Source organism: Perna viridis, chromosome 8, assembly GCF_037379345.1.
Source record: "Perna viridis isolate PV_CMFRI_1.1 ecotype Kerala chromosome 8, ASM3737934v1, whole genome shotgun sequence".
Taxonomy (NCBI): domain Eukaryota; kingdom Metazoa; phylum Mollusca; class Bivalvia; order Mytilida; family Mytilidae; genus Perna; species Perna viridis.
Genome location: NC_142452.1, coordinates 42099396 through 42121001, shown reverse-complemented (window position 1 = coordinate 42121001; position 21606 = coordinate 42099396). Strand labels below are relative to the sequence as shown.

General features: G+C 31.6%; 1 protein-coding gene across 1 annotated transcript in view; it reads left to right on the top strand.

The window, feature by feature from the left end:
* Nucleotides 1-21606, top strand: part of LOC148610578 (rho GTPase-activating protein 39-like) — a 93141-nt gene extending 71535 nt beyond the window's left edge. The window contains exons 7-15 of the mRNA XM_088595739.1: nt 2946-3217; nt 3777-3935; nt 7802-7874; nt 8451-8598; nt 9390-9549; nt 11434-11547; nt 12497-12654; nt 14137-14398; nt 15412-21606. Coding sequence (XP_088451865.1) covers nt 2946-3217; nt 3777-3935; nt 7802-7874; nt 8451-8598; nt 9390-9549; nt 11434-11547; nt 12497-12654; nt 14137-14398; nt 15412-15606 — 1541 coding nt within the window. The 3' untranslated portion in view covers nt 15607-21606. The remainder of the gene's footprint in view (nt 1-2945; nt 3218-3776; nt 3936-7801; nt 7875-8450; nt 8599-9389; nt 9550-11433; nt 11548-12496; nt 12655-14136; nt 14399-15411) is intronic.

The window sequence follows — 21606 nt, the reverse complement described above, 5'->3', positions numbered from 1 at the left end:
AACTGGGATGCATGCCCCAGGTGGTGGAATGGGGTACCCCTGGCGTGTTACATGCAGGGGTTGTCAGGCTATAATATGGAAAACCTGACCACAAACTATAGTGGTGCATAGTGTTGGGAAAGATGCCACGTTCCTCGCACGTTAAAGAACCCTGCTGTGGTATTCGATAGGAGTAGGAACCTTTGCGCTCCGCCACAGGAGGCTAAATTGCCCTACCTTACCCATCCCTTTTTCTAGTGGCAATCAAAATTTGTCAACCCTTTCATCCTTGTGTCCCATCCTTTTTCATTTCATCATCATTTCATGTTCATAGTCTGAATATAGCTGAAATATTGCTGCTTGGACGTTAAACCCCAACAAACAAACAAACAAAAACAAACAAATCCTTACATCATATGAAGTTTTCAACTTGCCACGGGAAAGTGTAACTAAGTACCTAACTTTCCCTGACCCAAATTTCACTTGCCCTGGGTAAAGGGAAATAGGAATCCTAGAATACTGGTGCTGACTAATATTCCTGTTGTTCAATAAATCAAATATATGCTGAAGAAAAATTGTCCATGAAGTCTACAATGTATGCAATAGTGATGTTCATGGGATAGAGTAAGCCTTCCCTTTATTAAATGACAATCACCTGATCAATTATTTTAAAATATAAACTGAACAATTGAAAAGGTGATATAGACTTTTTCTCATATTTCATAAGTTGCTGGTCCATACTCCCATTTTTTAGTGGAGTCCAACTTGCTCCTTTACTTTTGTTACTTTGTACGTATTATTTTGGTTATTTTATGTTCTTTGTTGTGTTGGTCTGTTTTCCATGTCTTGTCTTTGTCCCTGGATTACATTCTTTTGATTTCCATTAGAATCTTGGTTACCTTGATTACTCTTACAAATATATTTCATTCTACATATGTTAAAAAGTATAAACCTCTGTATTAACTATACTAAATTCATCATCTCATCAAGTAAAAAAACAATATATCATATTGCCATATGCCCAGAAAGCTAGAATGACACCAGAGTTTATTTTGCAAATCATAATAAAACAGTTTAACAATATAATAATTTACAAAATATAAGGACTCATTACAATGAAAAAATAGATATTAAAAATATCATAACACCTCAGCCATGTGTTATACCAGTTGGAAACTCTATATTTAACGATCCTGTTGGCCAGGAAAAACCAACCAACCACTATTACCAAAATGCGGAAAGAAAATGTTGGAAACCTGTGTCCTAAACCCAATGCTTGGAAGACCGGAATCTCAAGAGAAATGCTTTGGACATTTTTGTTTTTTTAATATGACATCAAAAGGAAAAAAAAATGTACAAAACATAGAACATAAAACATAATGAAACTTGACTCTACAACTGTCAGGGAGAAAGTGACTAAATCCTTCAGTCACATGACAAATCAGACACACCTTTAATACAAATATTTCTTGCTATTCAATGAAACACAGGAAAGTTTCATTCTCAAAAAAAAGTCCATCAGGTGATTATCATTCAATCAAGGAACTGAACATTATCGTTGTGTGTGCTATAATGCACTGTATCTGGTTATAGAACAGGAGTTGGGTACTTATTTTCACATGGTCATGATGTAACCTCTCGAAAACAATAAGGAGGAAAAATTTTCTTCACATCACTATTTAAATTAAGATTTTTCACTTTTCTAAAAATAGCTGTGAACAGAGCAATGAACATGGGTTTTTATTGAATAAGATTAGTCAATGAAATTGACATTCATCAAATCTATTTATAGATCTATCAAGTGACAATAGCTGATAAAAATAGATTTGTAAGTGTGGACAAAGATTGTTTTAGGACTTTCTAATTAAGAAAACAGTATCACATGTTATCTTATTTTATAATAATGAAATCATTAATACGGCCAGGAATAGTTCATTTTTATCTCTAACATGAAAAACTTAACACCATTTCGAGATTGTTACAAGGGCGGTAAGAAATTTCATTGATTTTTAAATACATTTGGTATGGAGGGGACATTATGGAATTCAATTTATAACATGATATTAATTTGAAAGATGGATTGTAAATGCTAGATATATTACGTGTACTTCTTTTATTCATGAATGTCATTTGGCTGGTTACTCTTTTACCTGAAATTGAATTAAGAAAAACTTAATTTGATTTGTTAATGTTTGGAATTTGGAGTTTTGATACCAGTGAAGTTTTAGGTGAATATTTTTGAAGGTAGAATAATGGAAGTATTCTGAATAAAGCTATAGCAATAATATTGAATTGATTTACTAAGTGGTAGGTAGTTTTTTGTTGTTGTTTATTTTATCTACTGACGAAAAATTTTAAGTCATGACTTTTTCCATAAAAAAAAAAATAAAAAAAAAATAAAATAAAAAAATTAAAAAATTAAAAAATTAAAAAAAATTTCATGCACCAGTAGATTTTCAACAAAGGGGTATATCAGGAGTTAAAGGTTAGAAGATATTGAATAAAAATTGGTGGGAGGTATATAACATGAGCTGGTTAGGGGGTACTCTGAAACAAGTATAATAATTCCACACGACAAAAAAATCATGTTTTTCTAATTTAGAGGGGGAGTAGGTAAAATCTATCCTTGTATGTTTGTGCCTGAAGTGAATGCCAGTAAGACAATTGAATATACCGGTACTGGTATTTGTACAATGGTAAAGATTTAGACTTTAGAATTTATAATTGGCAATAAACTCTTTGATACACTGGTACATTGGTCTTAATTGCACAATTAGAGTCATTTATATGTTTAAACCACAATTGGTTGATTAGCATAGTCATATTGTGCCATTCAGACAAACTATGTCAATTTAGTACATTGCAAGTCTACATGTTGTCATAGTCTTTTATGACATCATGTATAAAAAGTAGTTCCTGTCTGAAGTTTTACTAGTTGATGATTATTTTTGCCATCTTTATTTTAGTTGAACTGAATCAAAGCTTCGAAGATGTTGATGATGCAAATAACATGTTCAATCTTAACGATTCGTCACCTGGGTTCGACATGTCCCATCATCCTTCACTGAAGAGGAAGAAGCCAGAAAAAGGCGATTCCATTATTCACAGTCCAGCAATGGAGAAAAGCCATTCCATGCAGTCCGACATGATGCAGCCCAGACCAGCATCCATGGTGGTACCCTATCAATCGGAAGCCAATGTCTCAATTAGTCCGAGTATAGGGTCCCTGAACCGACAGGTAAGTGTATCATCTTGTGTACCGGTATATAAGGATATTATGCTCACATATTTTTCACTTTAGTCAAGGAAATAAGGTTTGTGTAGAGTTCACATAAAATTCATTCATGTGCATTTCACATAAAAATGACAGATTTCAAACTAAATTATAGTTTGACATGAATTTGAATTTACATTTATTTCATGTGAATATTATTTGCCTCTGTTGGGCACAACTGCCTTATTTTGTAGATATCTGTTAACTATCTTCACAGTTTATCTCAAAAATTAAAATTAAATTGCAAATGATTTGCTGCCAAACTTGGATAAAATGATTCACATGAAGAATAAGAAATAAATGAATCTTTTGTAGTTCTTACCATTTTTAGAAATATTATGTTTATATCTTTTAAGTTTTATTTGACGGTGTGAAGTTAACCTGAAAGCAGCATAATAAAATTCTTGTCATGAAAACCTTATTAGTACCTATACAAATATTGAGAGATGTTATTTTTCAAATGCTTTGAGTTGCTTTCAGTTGTGAAAGTATACAATTAAAGAATTCTTTTTTTTTGTAACAGAACCGTGCTGGAACAGCCCCGCCTATCAGATCAGCTAGTCCCCTTTCACAGAAACAGAAGCTTCACTCGGAAAGTGACATTGAAAATTACATGAACAGACATAAGAAAGGACTGTTTGGCAAGAAAATCTCATTCGAAGCCATGCTGATTTGGCAAAAGGTAATAAATAGATATATATGGGTGAAGTTAAGATTGACCCTAATATTATCACCCAAGTGTCATGGCTATAAAGAAACAAACATATGTGGAAGAATGGCCTACTTGTGTTGTATTAGGTAGTGAGATTGAAATAGCCAGTTGATTGACTTGTCTAAAGGATTAATTTTTTAGCCAAATCGGTTTGTTGCTGGCTTGTCACCAAGTGGTCTGGACTTCAGTTCTTCCTGGCAGAGGTATAATCATGCTCTCTCGTTACATTATAAAAAGGGAACTGCTCTTGACATGGTGTACTACTAGTACTTACCATAATAGAAAGGTTTTATCACAGCCCCTGAATGATCAAGGGGTACAAAATCCAAGTTCTTTTAAGTCAATATAAAACATTACAACATAAAATAACAAAGATTTGATGGCGACAACAACAGAGCACGTTCCAGACTTTTGACAGTTGTTTGGAAATTATAGGTCTTATAATGAGATCACAAAATATGAAGAAAGTTATGATAACGTTAGTTAATACAATGCTATTTTCGAAATTTCAAAATAAAGCAACCAAATCGTAAAGAATTTTATGATACTACATGTATTGTTCATGGTGCAACATTTTTCATGGTTTTTCTGCTTCATTCAAAAGTACTCCAATATAGCAAGGCCAAGTTGTTAATAATGGTCATATGTTTAGGACTTAATGGGTTAGATTTTGAAAACTTTTGTGAATAGAAAAAAAAAAGAAATAAATTTTACTGCATTATGTGTTTAAATGAAAAATGGAGTCTCCAAGGATTTGACAGTTTTAAACGGTAGTAGGAAATGCATACTGATACATGAATGGAATGAACTTCCATTAATATTTTTCCACCCCCTCCCCCCAAAGTATTTCATTATGCCAATTACAGGGGCAATGACAAACAAAATTTATGATACACACATATAACCAGAATAGGTATGGTGTACATGTTAAAGCTGCATTAGCTGCCAAATTTGTTCAGTTTTGATTCTACTGAATTTTGCTGATTCAATGAAATAAATTTGTAGTACTGTATTGCAATTGGAGCAATAAATGTTGATAATACATGTACCTACAGAATATTGTGAAAATAACGTTTTTTTTTAATCGGAGAAGATCGATAGCTCTGATATAATTATTTTTCACCATCACATCCGAAGATTGCCAAAAGGACATTCACCTGGATTAAAAATGCTATAACCTTTGTAAAAAAAAACAATAAAGGATACACAGGTAAGCATGTGTCTTGTTTGCATTTCATTTCATCTTCTTCTTGATTAGTTTCAAATAAATAATGACCATATTTGAGCCACATTATATCACAATACATAAATTTCAAAAGGATCCTTGCGTTATATTCAAAATTATTTCTTTTATGGCTTGAGTCCGTCTGTCTTCCTTGTCGTTGAATACCACTTTCGCTTTGCAATCAGATTTGTTATTAAAGAAGCGACCCTTACAGCACATGCACTGATTAAGGTCACCAGACGTCACATGCGTACGAATTAACTAGGTCAATTTTTTGTCTTGCAAGACAATAAATATTTAGACATCCATTTCATGTATTAAATGCATTTTATTTGTGGATATCAAATGAAATTGTACAAGAAAAGTACTATTCAGTAGAAATAATTCAAAGTTAAGGTATATTTCAACAGAAACAAAAATTTACGAAAATGACAGCTAATGCAGCTTTAAAGAGACGACAACTACACTGAAACAAAAATGTAAGCCCAAGCCCACCCATTGGTCTTCAATGAACAGTGAGGAAACCCTCATACTACAGGGCAACATCAAACAAGAGTTGTTCAACTACATGTATTACATTAAAGCAATACTTGTCTATGTATTGATGTGCTCTCTCATGAAGAGGATAGACCCTAGTCAACCTGTTTTTGTTGTAATCAAGTGGATTAAGTGATGTGTCAGGGATAATATCCTTGTTTACATAATACTTTGATCTGAATATTATGTTTACATACTTGTAGATATATAAGTCTGGGTATGACATATAGAAATATAGAAGAGAAAAATAACCATGTGTATTTTTGTATGATTGACACCCCCCCCCCCACTTTTATTGTAAGATTACTTCTGCATCATGATAAACCTTTAAGTATTTTACACCCATTTTTTGTTTCTCATTTATTCATATTGTTATTTATTTCAATAGACTTGGTATTTATCATTTCAAAGTTCATATTTACATGTACTTTATAAATTTCAACATTAAAAGTCAGGCCTGCTTTATTTCAACTTTATATATTTTTTTCCTTTGATATGACTGATATTTTGTTTTGTTTTTGTTTTGCCACATTAGAACTTAAAGGGAGGTAATTTAAACCAATTAATGATGGCCAAAATCCAGGATTTATAAGTTTTCCAAACAACGTTACGAGTATCAGACTTTTTTAACAGTGTTTCTAATTATTATTATTTTAATGTGTTTTAAAGTGTATTTTCTTAGGACTTTAAGGATATTGCTATGCAAAAAAAAAAATCCATTTTCTTTTGTTCCTATGGATATAAGGAATGGTCCAGTAGCAAATTTCTTTTTTTCTTTTCATGTTTTGCTAAAATGGTGGTCAAGGGTCATAAATGAGAAAAAAAATAACTCTGAAAAAAGACGCTATAATCTTTTAATTATTAACATGTCATATTTTTAAATCCCCCATGTTTCACCCTTGTCATAATTTCCTCTTTAATTTCCCTTTTGTTTTAAAACCAATCAATTACAGGGAAGTATGAATTTACAAAAAAAGTATTCAGCATCACTTCAACTTTTATAAAGATGTGAGAATTATTCTCTAAGCAGGAAGGGAGATTTTGAGAAATGATGCATTCTAGTTTAAATTGTTAATTACATAATTGGACATTTTGGGGACAGTCGTACGAATCAAATGAGATGGGGAATTGTTTGTGTGAGGAATATGAACCATTAGATGAAAATGATTATGTTCTAACTTTTAGTTCGAACAAACGCCATATTCATCAGCGGGTTTGTATTACAGGAAATATTTTTTAGAAGGTCATTTTGCATTGTAATGACTAATTTTGTATATTTTTTTCTCTTGACTACATGAATACAACTTCTCTGAAGTCCATTTCCTCATCTTGAATAATTTCATTCTTTTCACTGGGCTGTCTATCCAAGGTCTCCATACATGTAGGCAGAGGGTTCAGGATATTATGACAAATCCCGCCTTGAAAGCAAAAAAAGCTTAAAAAACTGTTGAAAACAAGCTATTAATTGGTTAAGCACTAGTAGGGTCTGAAAAATTTTGCCATCACCCCCCCCTTTTCAGAACTTTTGTATGCAATATCGTATGATGTAAACTTGATATGACATGTTTCTTTCTATAATTTTGACATGCAATGTTGAGAAAGGACTTACTTGTTGCATCCACTCATTCTCAAATTGTACTTGTACTCTCACTCAACATGTGGGAATTGGAATCATCTTATCCGTACATCATTTCGCCAGTCCATCCAAATTTTCACCGCAGTTGTCTTGGCTCCCAGTGGATGGATTGATTTTGAATTTGGTGTGTTGCTTCCTATAGATGGGGCATCTATTATAATCAGTTTTTTTTTAAATTACTCTCTAATTTCAACTTCATGTATCAGTGGGGATGTGCACTTCATGTTTATGGTCAAACCTATACGTAAAGTATGTACCCTGTCGGCCTCCCAAAGAACACTCTTTAGGACCTCTGTTGTCTGAGCATTTTATTAATGGGAAGATTTCTTGGTACTCTTGTTTGCCTTTTAATAAAAGCTGAGCTGGTACCAGGACCCTAATTTTTAAATATAAAATTATATTTACATGATTGACACAAACCATCTTTTTCTTTTCCAGGATGTCATACAGAAACCTATTCTAAGAACTGAAGATAAAGGTGTAAAGAAGGAGGCCTGTGAAGTCTTTAGACATATCCTTTTACAGTACAGCTGATGTAGAAGTTAAAGTTTCCACCTGTTCGTGGTGGATATTTCTTAAAAAACACACTTTTATGTTTAAGGCTTACAGCTAATGTCTTGTACACAACAGCGTATCAATCTGTCCAATTTAATACACATTGTATGATACAGCTAAAAATATACTTGATTGAATTCTTGAATTTCTTGATACATTGTTAGTCATATCTTTTAATAGATATTGAACTTTAACTTCAGAAAGAATTGTCTTTTTGTATCATTTGACGTGGACTGGAAATTCTAAATTTAGTCGTATTATATATATTCTTATCTTATTTTTAGACTGACTGATAGTAATTTTTTTGTTAAAAAAGGGGAGGGTAGCAAGTACATAGGTTTCAAATTTAGTTCTGTATCACAATTTTAGTGTAAATCTTTGATTTTTTCAAAATCCTTTCACATGCAGTCAGATTTATCAGATAAAGAGTGCTTTAAAAAAGTCCTGAATATTCTGTGTGCTTTTGTCTTAAATCTGAATTCAGTGTCTTTGTTTATGAAGTACTTTTCTTGTTTATCCTTAACTGTTGCACTGATACAAGTCTACATGGGTGACCGCAAAGGCAAAGGGACACAACTGAGTTCAGCCCAAGAAATAATAATTAAAGGCTGGCATTGTGTGGCTCTCAGGGATGAAATATATATGCAGTTATGTAAACAAACAACAGACAATCCTAAACTGTAAGTACAGTTTGTATACATAGTCAGATTAGGATTAAATGCCAAAATTTGTGCCATATTTATGGGCCTTACTGGCAACGTTTTGATCGAGAACTTTCAAAGTATATGATTTGTTATCCCAATACAAGTAAGGGTTCACAGGCATATATTGTTCATGGGAAATTCACATGAAGAGTCAAATCACATGTGAATTCTCACAAATTTTATTTGCTCAATTCATGTGAAAATCTTTTTAAGAAAAATTTCTTGTGTAAACTAAATACTCATTGTTTTAAGGAGCTATCTAGGTTCCTTAATTCAAAGCAGGTTCTATAAATCATTAACTATTATTATTATATAGACAGCAGTCATTTACCGTGTGTTCCCAGTGTAAAAAAAATTGGTAATTCACACTGTGAAACAAATTCGGTAATTTCACTCTCGCACTTTCTCTCGCCAGACATCTCAACATGAATATCAATCAGCCATTCACAAAATTTATGTTGAAAATAGCAATGAATATCTAAGGAAATCTATATAATTGATAGGATAATCAATTGGTTATTCACTCATTCCAATTAATTATCATATTAATCTTGACTTTAATGTAAATGATGGAAGTTGAAAATTAGTTCTTCTCTAGATATAGGAACCTTTTGGTTTCAATCAGATTATTTCGTCCATAAGGCAAGACAAGTAAAATGATTTTTTTATTTGTTGATAATGAATTAGAATTCAGATTCATTGATCTCGAACACTAGCCAATGCAAATGGCATAGAAAGTCATGACATTGAATTGTCTTTCTTTTCAGTGACAGCTTATTGAAGGGATGGGAACTCATGGCAATATGCTTGAACTTCTTTCCTCCAACTGTCAAATTCAAGTCCTATTTAGAGGGTTACATCTCTCGACACATGGAATCTGATAATGATCTCCCAGATTTGATTGTCAGCCAGGCAGATGGTATTCTTGTAAGTACACTATCTAAGAAGGTTTTTAGTTGATAATAGGGTCTGTAAGTCTCGTTCTAGTTCCATTTTCCTTGCCGGAATTTCTGATTAGAATGTATTGAAATCCAGACTGGTCTGCATTTAATTGTTTACTTTCGGGATCTCAAAACGCTGTATTACAATGCAAAATCTTCTATTTTACACTTTTTCTCAACTTTTTTATCATGTGAAAATAGATATTTTTTAGTCATTTTTATTCATATTTTTTCACGAAAATATGTTTTGCATTTATATACTGAACCCAATGCTCTTAAAATGACAAATCTCTGTGCATTTGAATGGTAGACTAGGACCCTTTCTCGTGAAACCACGAAGTCACATGACGAGACTTACAACCACTATTTGGTGTAAAAAAGTTTTGAGTTGTTTCAGCATTTATATTTTTATGTCTCTTTTTGTGGGTATTTTCTAACATTTCTATCATAATCACTTAGATGAAGTATATGCTATACTAGTTTTTGTTTAACACCAACTGACAAAGAAGTAGAAAGGTACTGAACAAGGAAACTGAAGAAGACCTGCGGCCAAACGTATTTTTTTTTTTTTTTTTGTTTTCATAGGTTGAAAAAGACAATTATACACCACAGAAACATTCCCTGAGGAATTTAAATACAATAAGCATTTCCAGGGGGTGGTTATGGTAGATTCTACTATGCTATAGTTTTGTCTGATAAGTTCAGTTTTAGTGACAATTTTTTTCTCTCCATAATGAGTAAATTTTTATATCCAAACTTGACAAATCAGGGGATATGTAGTGATTCTCATGAATTATCAATCAATCAATCCCCAGTTGAGTTTCCAAATGACAGTTAAAGATTTTAACTTTAATTGAAGTTTGGACAGTGACATTTACTTTTGCATGTTCTCTTAAGGAGTTACGTCCCTTTTTCATTTTGATTTGTTTGTATTTTTGTTTGTTGGGGTTTAACGTCCGAGCAGTAATATTTCAGCTATATTCAGACGATTTTCGTTTTGAAAATTATTAATGGGGGATATCTAATATTTCACAGGATGAACTTTTTCTAGGTACCATTTGGTGAGATTGCTTACTTGTTAAATTGTTATCAATAAAGTCATCAAAACATTTCCTTTTCCCTGAAATAATTATATATGTCCATTCTTTTTTGCAAGCAGGGAAGGAAATAAGACCACAATTATATAGATTGTCCTGACACACAATGGCAGTTTCTATTGAGCTTATTGGTCTAATAATTATGGTGTCAATTATAATGTTTTGTTTCATGACGAGTGAATTTTTAAAATCCCTGTTTGAAAAGTAGGGGAAGTTGGTATGTAGTGATTCCCATGTCTGTTCAACCGTTGGTCATAATTTTGGGCCCTGAGTGATTCTTTATTTTGATTGATGAAATTTTGTAATGTGAAATATTGTAAACCAAGTAATTTTTCGTGAGCAATTTTTTTCGCTGATTTGGCAACCAAGAAAAAAAATCATATTAATAAGTCACAGCAAATAAGTCTCTATATTAGGTAATACATGTTAAACCAAGTTTTGTTTTTTTTTTTTCTCGAGAATTGATATCAAGAACTGTAAAAATAAGTGGGGTTATTGTATATTGTGGAAGAATTTTTTTGAAAGTTATAATTATATGCAGCATTAAATGTTTATAGAACAATTTGCAGCAGTTACAAGTGAATGCCATAAATTCCTTTCTTGAAACTAATGCATACTGTTTAATGTATTTTTATAGTTGACACAAATAAGTATCACAATTTCTTAATTGTACCTTAAAATCTTTTTTTGTCTTAAACAAAAAATATTTTACTATACTGAAATAGCAACGATGAATACCTACCAATAAGTTCATGTATTGTTTCTATTTTTAGATCCCCATCAGTCATTTTGCTATTCAGTGCTGTAAACGTCTGGAGAAAATGTTACAAAGTGGACCAAAGAAAGGCCAAAGGAAACCCAATAGTGATGAAATAGAACAAGCGAAGGTTTGTTGTTTGTTACAGATATGATTGTCTTCCACTTTCAAGTGTAATTCAGCTTTTTTATGACCGCAAAAAGTTGCTTGTTAACAAATTGATTTCAAATGTGGTATGTGGCTTTCTTAAGGTGGACCATACATTGTTAACAATTGTGATTGCTATTCAGTAACAACTTCTTGTTTGATGGGACTTGTACAATTGGGGTATACCTGGCAGGATAACGCTTACAACTTCTTGCTTAACATGTTGTTGTGTAGTTTGGTAGCTGCCATAAATTAAGGTCTACCATCCTTAAAATATATCTTTTATACATAGGTGTTAAGTCTCCCACTTTAAGGGAGAGCTTCAGGATATTTCATTTATCTTTTATACATAGGTGTTAAGTCTCCAACTTTAAAGGAGAGCCTCAGGATATTTCATTTATCTTTTATACATAGGTGTTAAGTCTCCCACTTTATCTTTTATACATAGGTGTTAAGTCTCCCACTTTAAGGGAGAGTCTCAGGATATTTCATTTATCTTTTATACATAGGTGTTAAGTCTCCCACTTTAAGGGAGAGCCTCAGGGTATTTCATTTAAAAATTGTACAATCCTCTGCTTCCTGCCCATGTCAAAGCAGGAGATTTAGCCACATTCAGAAATTTCTACTATCTTATTTGAATTTTTGTCTTGAAATCATAATAAATTACTTTCAATTTTGTCCGAACAAATTTATCTCAAACCTGTGAAAAATTTACCGTCATTGTAATATACGAAAACATTGTGTGTCGTCTTTCAGGTGAAATTGTTGCAGGAAATTTAGTTCAAATAAGTTCTGTTGCTTAACATAAGTCTTGTAGCAAAAACAAAACTTGGCAAATTTCCTGATATGAGAAAATTACAATTTCCTGCTTTTAAATTACCTACATATATATATACTTACTGTAATTCATGGTATTTTTTTTTTTTTTTCAGAAATCAATATTTAATCCCTCAATGTTTGGAAGTACATTGGAGGAAATTTTAGCTCTTCAGAAGGATCGTTTCCCAGACAGGAAGTTACCATGGTTGCAGACAACCCTGTCAGAGGAGGTTTTACGGTTGAATGGTGCTCAAACAGAGGGAATCTTCAGGTATCAAATTTGACTAAATTGGAAGTCGCTTTTTAAGTAGCACTCCACATAAGAATCTTGCAATGTGTTAAGCATGGTTGGAAAGCCTACATATTTTGTATTTTTTATCTTTTGTTTAAAATGTAGAAAACAGAAAGTAACCTGTGACTTTTCATATAACCTTTGTTCTTAGGAGATAAAAATTATGTATTGTAGAATTCAAAATTAAGGGAGATAATTCTGTAAATGACACTAATACATAAACTGTTGGATTTTCAATGTAGATTATCTTGTAAGAGCAGACAGATTGGAATTAATAATTATGCATTTCCTCATAGAGACCTATAAAGCAACTTAATTACAAAAATAAAAATGTGTAGCCTTTTTTGTGGTTGCATCACATTTTACAGAATGTTCATGATTCTTACAAAGACTACTACTTAAGTACTAAGTGCTTATATACCATGAAATATTGTTCACATGAAATTCACATGTAAAATTCAATTCACTTGATTTTTGCCTGAAAATTTTACATGAAATTAATGAACTCCTTCATAATTTATGTGCTGAATTCAAGTGAAAATTATGTCAAATTCATGTAAAAATGAATTAGATTTGATCCTTATCCAATGAAAAAACTTTAAAATTGGTAATACTACTGATCTGAAAGGGACTGCCTAATGAATTTCAAAAATCTGATTACATTAAGTTTTCCCAATCTATATAAGAGTGGAAAACCTATATCAACCTGGAACTTTCTTTTTCATGGAGAAATTACAGGTTAGTGTGTTTGTAAGCAGGAGATATGGTCCTAGGGGCAATCCCTGTGTATCCACAACTGCCACCCAACCCCGCCTACCCCTGAAATTGGAGTAAAAATTGTATATGTTTAAAATCTTAATTTTTTACAAATTTTCTCTCCAAAACTTTTCTTGCCTTGCTTTGGTTTGCCTTAATTTTTATTTACACCCACCCCATGTAATTCAAAATTCTGGATCCATCTCTGTTGTTTAAACATACTTGGATCTTGCTTGAGATTGTTCAGTTTCGGTATACAGCACACAAATTGAATTAATCTAACTGCAACAGAAAATAGAAATACCTATTTTACTAAGTGGTTTTGTATGTCAAAATAAAAACTTAAATAGCAGCTGTTTTCATTCAGATTGAATCAATTTATTACATAATCATGCTTACTTCAAGGGAGATAATTCAAGTTTGATACTGTTATACGTAATATAGTGAAACCTATATCAACCAAACCCTTTATAAACTGATGACCTGTCTAAACCAGATTTTTTCTAAAATTCTTCAGTAAAATTCTTTTAGTATCAATTTCAGTACATTTTGAACCTGTATAGATTCAACACCTTCCTAATCTAAACAGTTCTTTCAGTTTTAAAGAAGTTTGATTAAAACAGGCTTCACTGTATAAATGAGTTATAGTTAGTAGAAATTTTTAAAGCTACAAAACTACAGCTGTTCAGTTTGTGTATTTTACAGAGTCCCAGGCGATATTGACGAGGTGAATGCGTTAAAAATCAAATGTGATCAGTGGATGGTCCCGTCGGATTGTCCAGATCCTCACATTCCAGCGTCACTTCTCAAGCTCTGGTATCGTGAGCTCCAGGAGCCATTGATTCCCGCAGAGTTTTATGAGGAGTGCATTGAAAACTATCAAAATGTTGAAGAAGCCATTGAAGTTGTAAACAAATTACCAGATATAAATAGATTAGTGCTAGCGTATCTTATTAGATTTTTACAGGTAAATAGCTGTGTCCTCTTTTAGTTACAGTCAAGCCTGGCTTGAGTGACGTTTTAAGGAAGAGATTAATACTGGACATAAAAGACAGGTGGTCTTAATGTTCAGGTTAATTTTACATAAAATGCATTACGTAGGGATATTTTAATCATAGTCTTTTAATACAGGTTATTGCTGAATACAGGTGGTCGCTAAGAGGTTTGACTGTAAATGCAAAAATACCACTTATATTAATTGTGCAAATTCTGTTATATTGTTCATGTGATAAAGCAGTAAATTAAATACCCTATTAAAATTTGCATTGCAAATGAAGCTGTTTATAAAAATATTCCTAATTGAATTTTCAAAAGGAATGTTCTATAAATGAAAAGTTTAGAGATTGTTGTTTTTGTTTATAATGTAAATTAGGTACTAAATATAATTTCTCTTTTAAATCTGAATATTTACGACCTGTACATTGTATTTAAGAAAATGATCACAATATAATGGCCAAGATGGTTCATTGAAAATCAGTTTGAGTGTATTGATCACTAAATGTAGTGTTTCATATCTTTAAATCTTTAAATATGAAAATGGTTTTATGTCCTCCATACCAAATTTGTATGTGTAATTATATTATAGCCTGTTTCTCTTCATCCCACCCATTTGTCATTCCCTAGGATTTGGTTAGGACAATTTATTCAAGAGTTATTGCCCCTTTTCACAACTAAAACATTTGACTTTTTAGCTTTCTGGATGGCTTAACCAAATTGATTAAAGCTGAATGTACCATAGACAGATGAAGTTTACTTACCAGTATATGTAGAGTTCAGTTGATTTTTCCTGTAAATTTTTGAACTTGTCGGTTCTGAATTTGAGAATCAACAGATTGTCTTTCTCTCTTGTAATTTTTTGTACAAGATTGCATCATCACAAAGGTTTGGAAACATAACATTTAACTTACCATATGACTGGATAGTTTATTGTCCCTTATGTTCAATTTCTTAGATTTAATCACACCTATTTTATCTTTTCAGGTATTTGCTGCGGACGACAATTCTAAAGTTACCAAAATGGACGTTAACAACTTAGCCATGGTGATGGCCCCAAACTGTTTAAGGTGTGAAAGCACTGAACCACAAGTGATATTCGAAAACACACGGAAAGAAATGGGATTTATTCGGACGTTGATACAAAATCTTGATACAAGTTTTATGGAGGGCATTGTGTAACATATAGTGTGATTAGGAGCAATAACTCTGTATGGAATCATTTTGTAGTTTGTCCTCTTGTTCATAACAGTATTTCCTATCTAAAGCTCAGAGGTCGCTAGAATTTATGAAGGCAGATAACCTTCTCAAAAGACTAGACCTTTAAATACAGAGACTTTCATGTTGGAATCAGGTTTTTTTCCCTTCAAAGGTCAGAGTTCAGAGGTTATATTGAAAGAAGATGCTATTTTAGCAAGAATTTAAAGCAGATGCAACCATTTAGTTGATAGCAATATTTGTTATCATGTAAAGATACATTAAAAGCTGGATAGATATCCTTTGAATTTTTCGAAGACTCCTCGATGATCTGTTGGCAATGGTATATGAAGACAGGACTTAATGACAGTTATGGCTTCAGTGAATAGAAATTGAACTTAGTTATCATGGAAAAGACTCTTCAAAGTACCCCCTTACCCTTTTTGCTACTTTATAGAGTTAATCTTGTAATGTAAAAAGGGCAATCTCAAGAGCAAGGGGTTTTCTTTATATGCTTAAAGCTTTATATGAAAAATATTTATTTCTTTAAAAAAACAAAGTATTATTATTGATGATCTCTGTCAATAAATTCAAATCTTGTGTCATGTGGTATATGTAGATGTATTAATCATATACCTAAGGATTTATAGCTGATAGAGTCTATGTTTAAAACTGAATACAATTTATTGTAAGTTTGAAAACTTGCTATCTCATTATTTTTTCAAATTTTGCAGAGTAGATGTATCGGTGGAAGAAAAATTTGAAATCACTATAATTATGATCGGATGATTAACCTGAAAGACCAAAATGCAAAAATTAATCTCACATTCTTTCTTTTTTTTTTCTTTTTTTTTGCATCAAAATTTTCATTAATTTAAAAATTCTTTTACATGTATAATGACCAAAGGCTGAGAGATCTGAATTCTTGTTATTCAGGTCCTTGTCTAAATTAAGATCATTACATCCCCTCCAAAACAATTTTAAATACACAAAAAACATTGTATTGCAAGTAAAGAATGTAGGATTAGGCAGTGTAATAGTATTTAATCATATAGTGCTTATAACTAATAATTCCAGTGCTTTAGTCAAGAAATTCCATAAAATCATAAAAAGTGAGCTTTTTTTCTCAAACTTAACACAATAAACATGTACAAAAGAAGATGATAGTTATATTTCTGTATTCATTTATATAGGAGACATAATAAAATGTACATACAATGTAATTTGTACAGTGTACATAGTTGTAGTGTAGAATAGTGAAAATATGTACATTTTTTTACCAATAAAAATTACATTATAAATGTTGTACATGTCACGTTTTTCCTTTTTTAAGGGAGAAATTTGTTATTTTTGTGTACCATATCAGATTTTTAAGAGCTACAAATGTAAACTTTGCTATTTTTATTTTGTTAGTTGATATTGTATGTGTAAGTGTACATTTAAATAAGTTTTATGACAGTCTTAAAGGTGTATTTGTGTGGATGCTTGTGTATGTCTTGTTAGTTTTTTTTAGATCTGATCGTGTGTGTCATTAGTACATGTGTGTTGGATCCATATTTTGTTATTTATAATTTGTGTTACTATATAAATGGCTTCTCGAATTGTGTTTTTTTTTTTTATTTGTTGAAAACATTGTGAATTTGTTTATATGGTTTCCATGGTAAATAGTTATGAGGTTATTTGGTAAAAATCTCTCATCACTGAAAATATTCTCATTGAAACAACATTTATATTCATTAAGAGATGCTTCTGACTCTATAAGCCTTATTTTAAGGAGGTAAACCTAGGGTAAGGGATAGAACTCTTGAAATCAGTGATATGTTTGTACCATATTCAGATTTTACCAAAGCATATCAAGCTTTCATTTGCTTGAAATCAGTCCAAGTTACTTTGATGCTTACATGAGATTGATGTAAAATGCTGAATACAAACATTACAGTGATTGATGAGAATAATGTCCCTTACCTTAACTTGAAATGGTTGCAGCTGTAGTCCAACTAATCAAGAAGGCTTTTTCAGCATAAGAAAAATGTGTGTTTCCTGTGACCTGACAGTCCCTATTTCTGAACTGCCCTCCCCAACTTTTTTCTATAAAATTTTGGCAATTTTTTTTTTTTAATGTTCTGGTTTTTTTTATAGTAATGTTTTGGTTTGTCCAACTGCTAAATCGTTGTTAGAAATCTTTGAGAAATAGTTCGTAAAATATAGCAAAAGCATATCAGATGGACAAAACAACTTCTAAAATTTGAGGCCAACTGGAAATGAAAATTATTTTAATACCCATACTGAATTAGTCTATTTTTGTATTGGCCGTACACAACAACAAAATAATTGCCAACTAACCAACCCTTTTTTATGTGGAATGTTACCGGAAACACACATCTATTTTTAGGCTTTATGTACCTCAAAATACATTGTTTTTGTACCTCATCATTTGAGCACCATCGTATTATCATTATTACCTTCAAGCAAATGTTATGGGTTGACTTCTTACCATCGTTATTTACTTGTATAGTAATATCAGCAATATTTATGGTGCTTTCACGTTTTCATAGGGTCAGTGTTGATGTTGTAAAGGTTTCTATCCCCGTTTTAAAGGAGGGCATTTCATTTTTTTTTCTGCTAGCCAAATTTTTTAGATTTTGCCAGGACCATTTTCTGTTATACCTCTTTCCGTGATAACTAGTCCTAGTAAAGTTAGCTTAGCCATTGACTTTCATCTTCATTTTCCATGATAAATATGATAAAATCTGACCTGTAGGTTTAAAAATGAGTAATGTAAATTTGAAAATTATTGCAAGCATTAATTACTGCAATTTTGTAATGAAAGCTGAAAATGCCATATAGTTTTTTTTGCAATTTTCATAAATAAACAGGGTCAGTAATGATAGAAATTGCATTTTGCAAGTTTCAATTATTGCAGACTGACTCTGTCAAGTTTTTGCAATAACAAACATATTGCAAAAAAAAACTGAATTTACGGTGTAATTGTTTGGTAGTAAAGTATCTTGCCAGTACTAAAAGCACATATAAGTGATGGTTTCAAACAACTTTTTTTTGCACCTTGGTCAGACACTTGACACTTAGTAAATTGTTCAATGCATATGTTTTAGTAGCGTAAACAAGATTCATGTCTGATTATGAAGATTTGGTCATGCAAAAGACTTCCATTGACAGAAGTTGTATGAAAGAATGTTTAATGATGAATATATGTAGAGTCCACCACTCTGTTTTGTAAATCAATATTAGTATTTGACTTTTATGAGGGTGGAAAATGTATGAGAGATAGAGTTGTTCCCCTTTTTGGGAAACAGAGTTACATGTATATCCCCTTTTAGTATTCTGTCACCCTATAGATCTTAGATGTAAACATTCATCATGACAGCTGCTGTCAGACTTTAATAGTATTTATGTTTCTTGTTGACTGTGATTTTATGGGAGTTATCTCCACTAATAAACTTACGTGTATGCTTTATATGATTATTTATACAGAGAGCTCGTTATAAGAAATGAGCATGAAAAAGTGGTTTATAGCGAGGGTATATACTAGTTTGGATTCTATTATTATTTATTTCCCCACGTTTTCAATGAGCCTTAACCAACTTAGTAAAAATTAGGCTTGATGCAGTTTATTTTGTATTTTCCAACAGTATTTTTTTTCTCTGAACTTGGCATACTTTTTTCAAGTTCATTCTTATTTGAATTTATGCTAAGGGTACATACATGTACAAGTTCCTGCATGTCTGATTTTAAATATTCACATGTAGTATTCTTTAAAATTTACAACATAAGAAAAAATCATTTCTACAAAGATATTCTGTGGTTTAGTAGGTGTGGTATAATTTAAATCTCCAAATGTTAAAAAACTAGTATAAGTAGTGGAAAACTTGATTTTGTAAAAAAAAAAAAAATCTTATATTTTGGTTTCCTCAAAGTCTTAGTTTTCCTTTAATGTTCAACTTCATGCAATCCAATCAGTTTGAGTTGAAGAAGGGTTTGAGGAAAAAATTCAATTTAAGATTATTAATTTTTATAAAAACTGGGATCAGTTATTTGAGCCAAAGTTGATGAATGACCAATTTCAGTAAATAAAGCCATCAATGTTGAAAAAAAAATCCAGATGAATACATTCCACCGAAATGTGAGTGGTAAAAATGTTGTTCTTGAAAATGAAACGAAATGAAAGTTTATTTTCCATTCTGTAGAACTCTTTAAAAGTGACTTAATGTGTGATCATAAGTCAGGTTCTGAATTATTTTGCCTTGCTAGGCTGGTATCTCATGTATCCGATATTTTCAAACAAACAAAACCTACATGCCAATGCCCAAAATTATTGAAAAGAGTTTTCATTTAAGTAAGGAAAAGTAAATATAATGTTGGAACAGGTTTTTTTTGTTTTTTTTGTTTTGTTTTTTTTTTTTTTTACAAAATTCCTCCTTTAAAGGTCTTGGTAATTCCTTGGAAGGTGAGAACAATCGCCCTAAAATTATGTTTTTTTGCACCTCATCTTTTCATCTCTGCACAGGACTGTTCTAGTGTCAATCAAATGTATTTGTAAAAATCAGGCAAAATGGGAAAAATCAGAAACATGCTTGTCAAAACCCCACCAATCTGACAATATAATTTCACTCAAGGATGCTTTCTCTATTTGAAAAGACCATTATTTGATTTCTGCATCACTGGATTTACTCAGAAATTTTCCAATAGGATATTAGAAAAAAATTGGGTTTTGATGGAGTTATCTGCCCTTGGAATGTTCATTTTCAGGCCTTCCAATGAAATCGTAACTCAATGGTCCAGCATGATATGGCAAATCTTGTATGTTTTCCTTGATTCTGATGATGCAAATAGTCAAATTACACTTTCAAAATGATGGGTTTTTTCATACCATGTTTCACCGACTGCCTGATTCTTACAGGGACTGACAATTAAGGGACAAACAAATATTGTAATGTCGTAGCTTCAGACAAATAATACCTAGTGTTGGACGTATGTCATGTGACATATCAGAGTGTCTTATGTTTTGTTTGCTTCAAGTGGGAATTTACGATCTACATGTACATGAAGCTTGTTTTTACAGTACCTCCAAATAAAGCATAGAGTTTCAAGATGTGCTGCATAGAACTTATATGACCCTGTCATTTATGATGTAGATAAAACCTTTTGGAAGGCATATTATATATAACTTGAATACTTGTGGAACCTCCATATCTTTTTTTTATTTCAAAAGATGTCATGAAAATATATCCATGGATATAACATTACTTTTCTTGGATGAATGTTTTGTGGTTTCCTTGTCCATATTTAATTTTCAAGAGAAAACAAAAATATATGTACCTAATTCAAGATCTTAGATTAGAATTTTGTATAATGTATTTCACTTTGATAGCTCATTCATAGTTCTTAGTGTCTAAAGCCTACGCTCAATCAGAACTAATTGTAAATGTTTTAAAAATAGAATCTGTACTGTTTATCAACAAGGGTAGTTGTATATTTGAATAAATTTGAATAATTTTCTTTTTTTATGTATCAGTTATGATAATTCTTACTTCACATTTCTTCAGTAAATATTGATTTTAAAGGTTGTGTTAAAAACAGTGTTCATAATAAGAGTTTGTAAGAGCTTTAGCAAGGATTAGTGTCATATTTTGATAAGGTTTCAGAAATGTGAATGCAAAAGTATCTTTTTGGGTTGGATAGATAAAATTGTGTCTGCTAAATATAGAATTTTAAGTATTTCAGATGGGTCAATCAGTAACTTCCTTGTATTGTACTTAATGTTTTTATCTGATGCAGGGAAATTCTTCACCCCGCGGTCTGCCCTCAAATCTGAATTCCTCACTTGGAGCACACAACACTGTATGTGTAGTTGCTATTATTGTTTTGTGTATGTAAGTAATTGTTAAGAACAAAGAAATTTTATTTACAACAAATATGACATATTCTTATTGAGCCTATGATATTAATAAATGATTTAAAAATTGA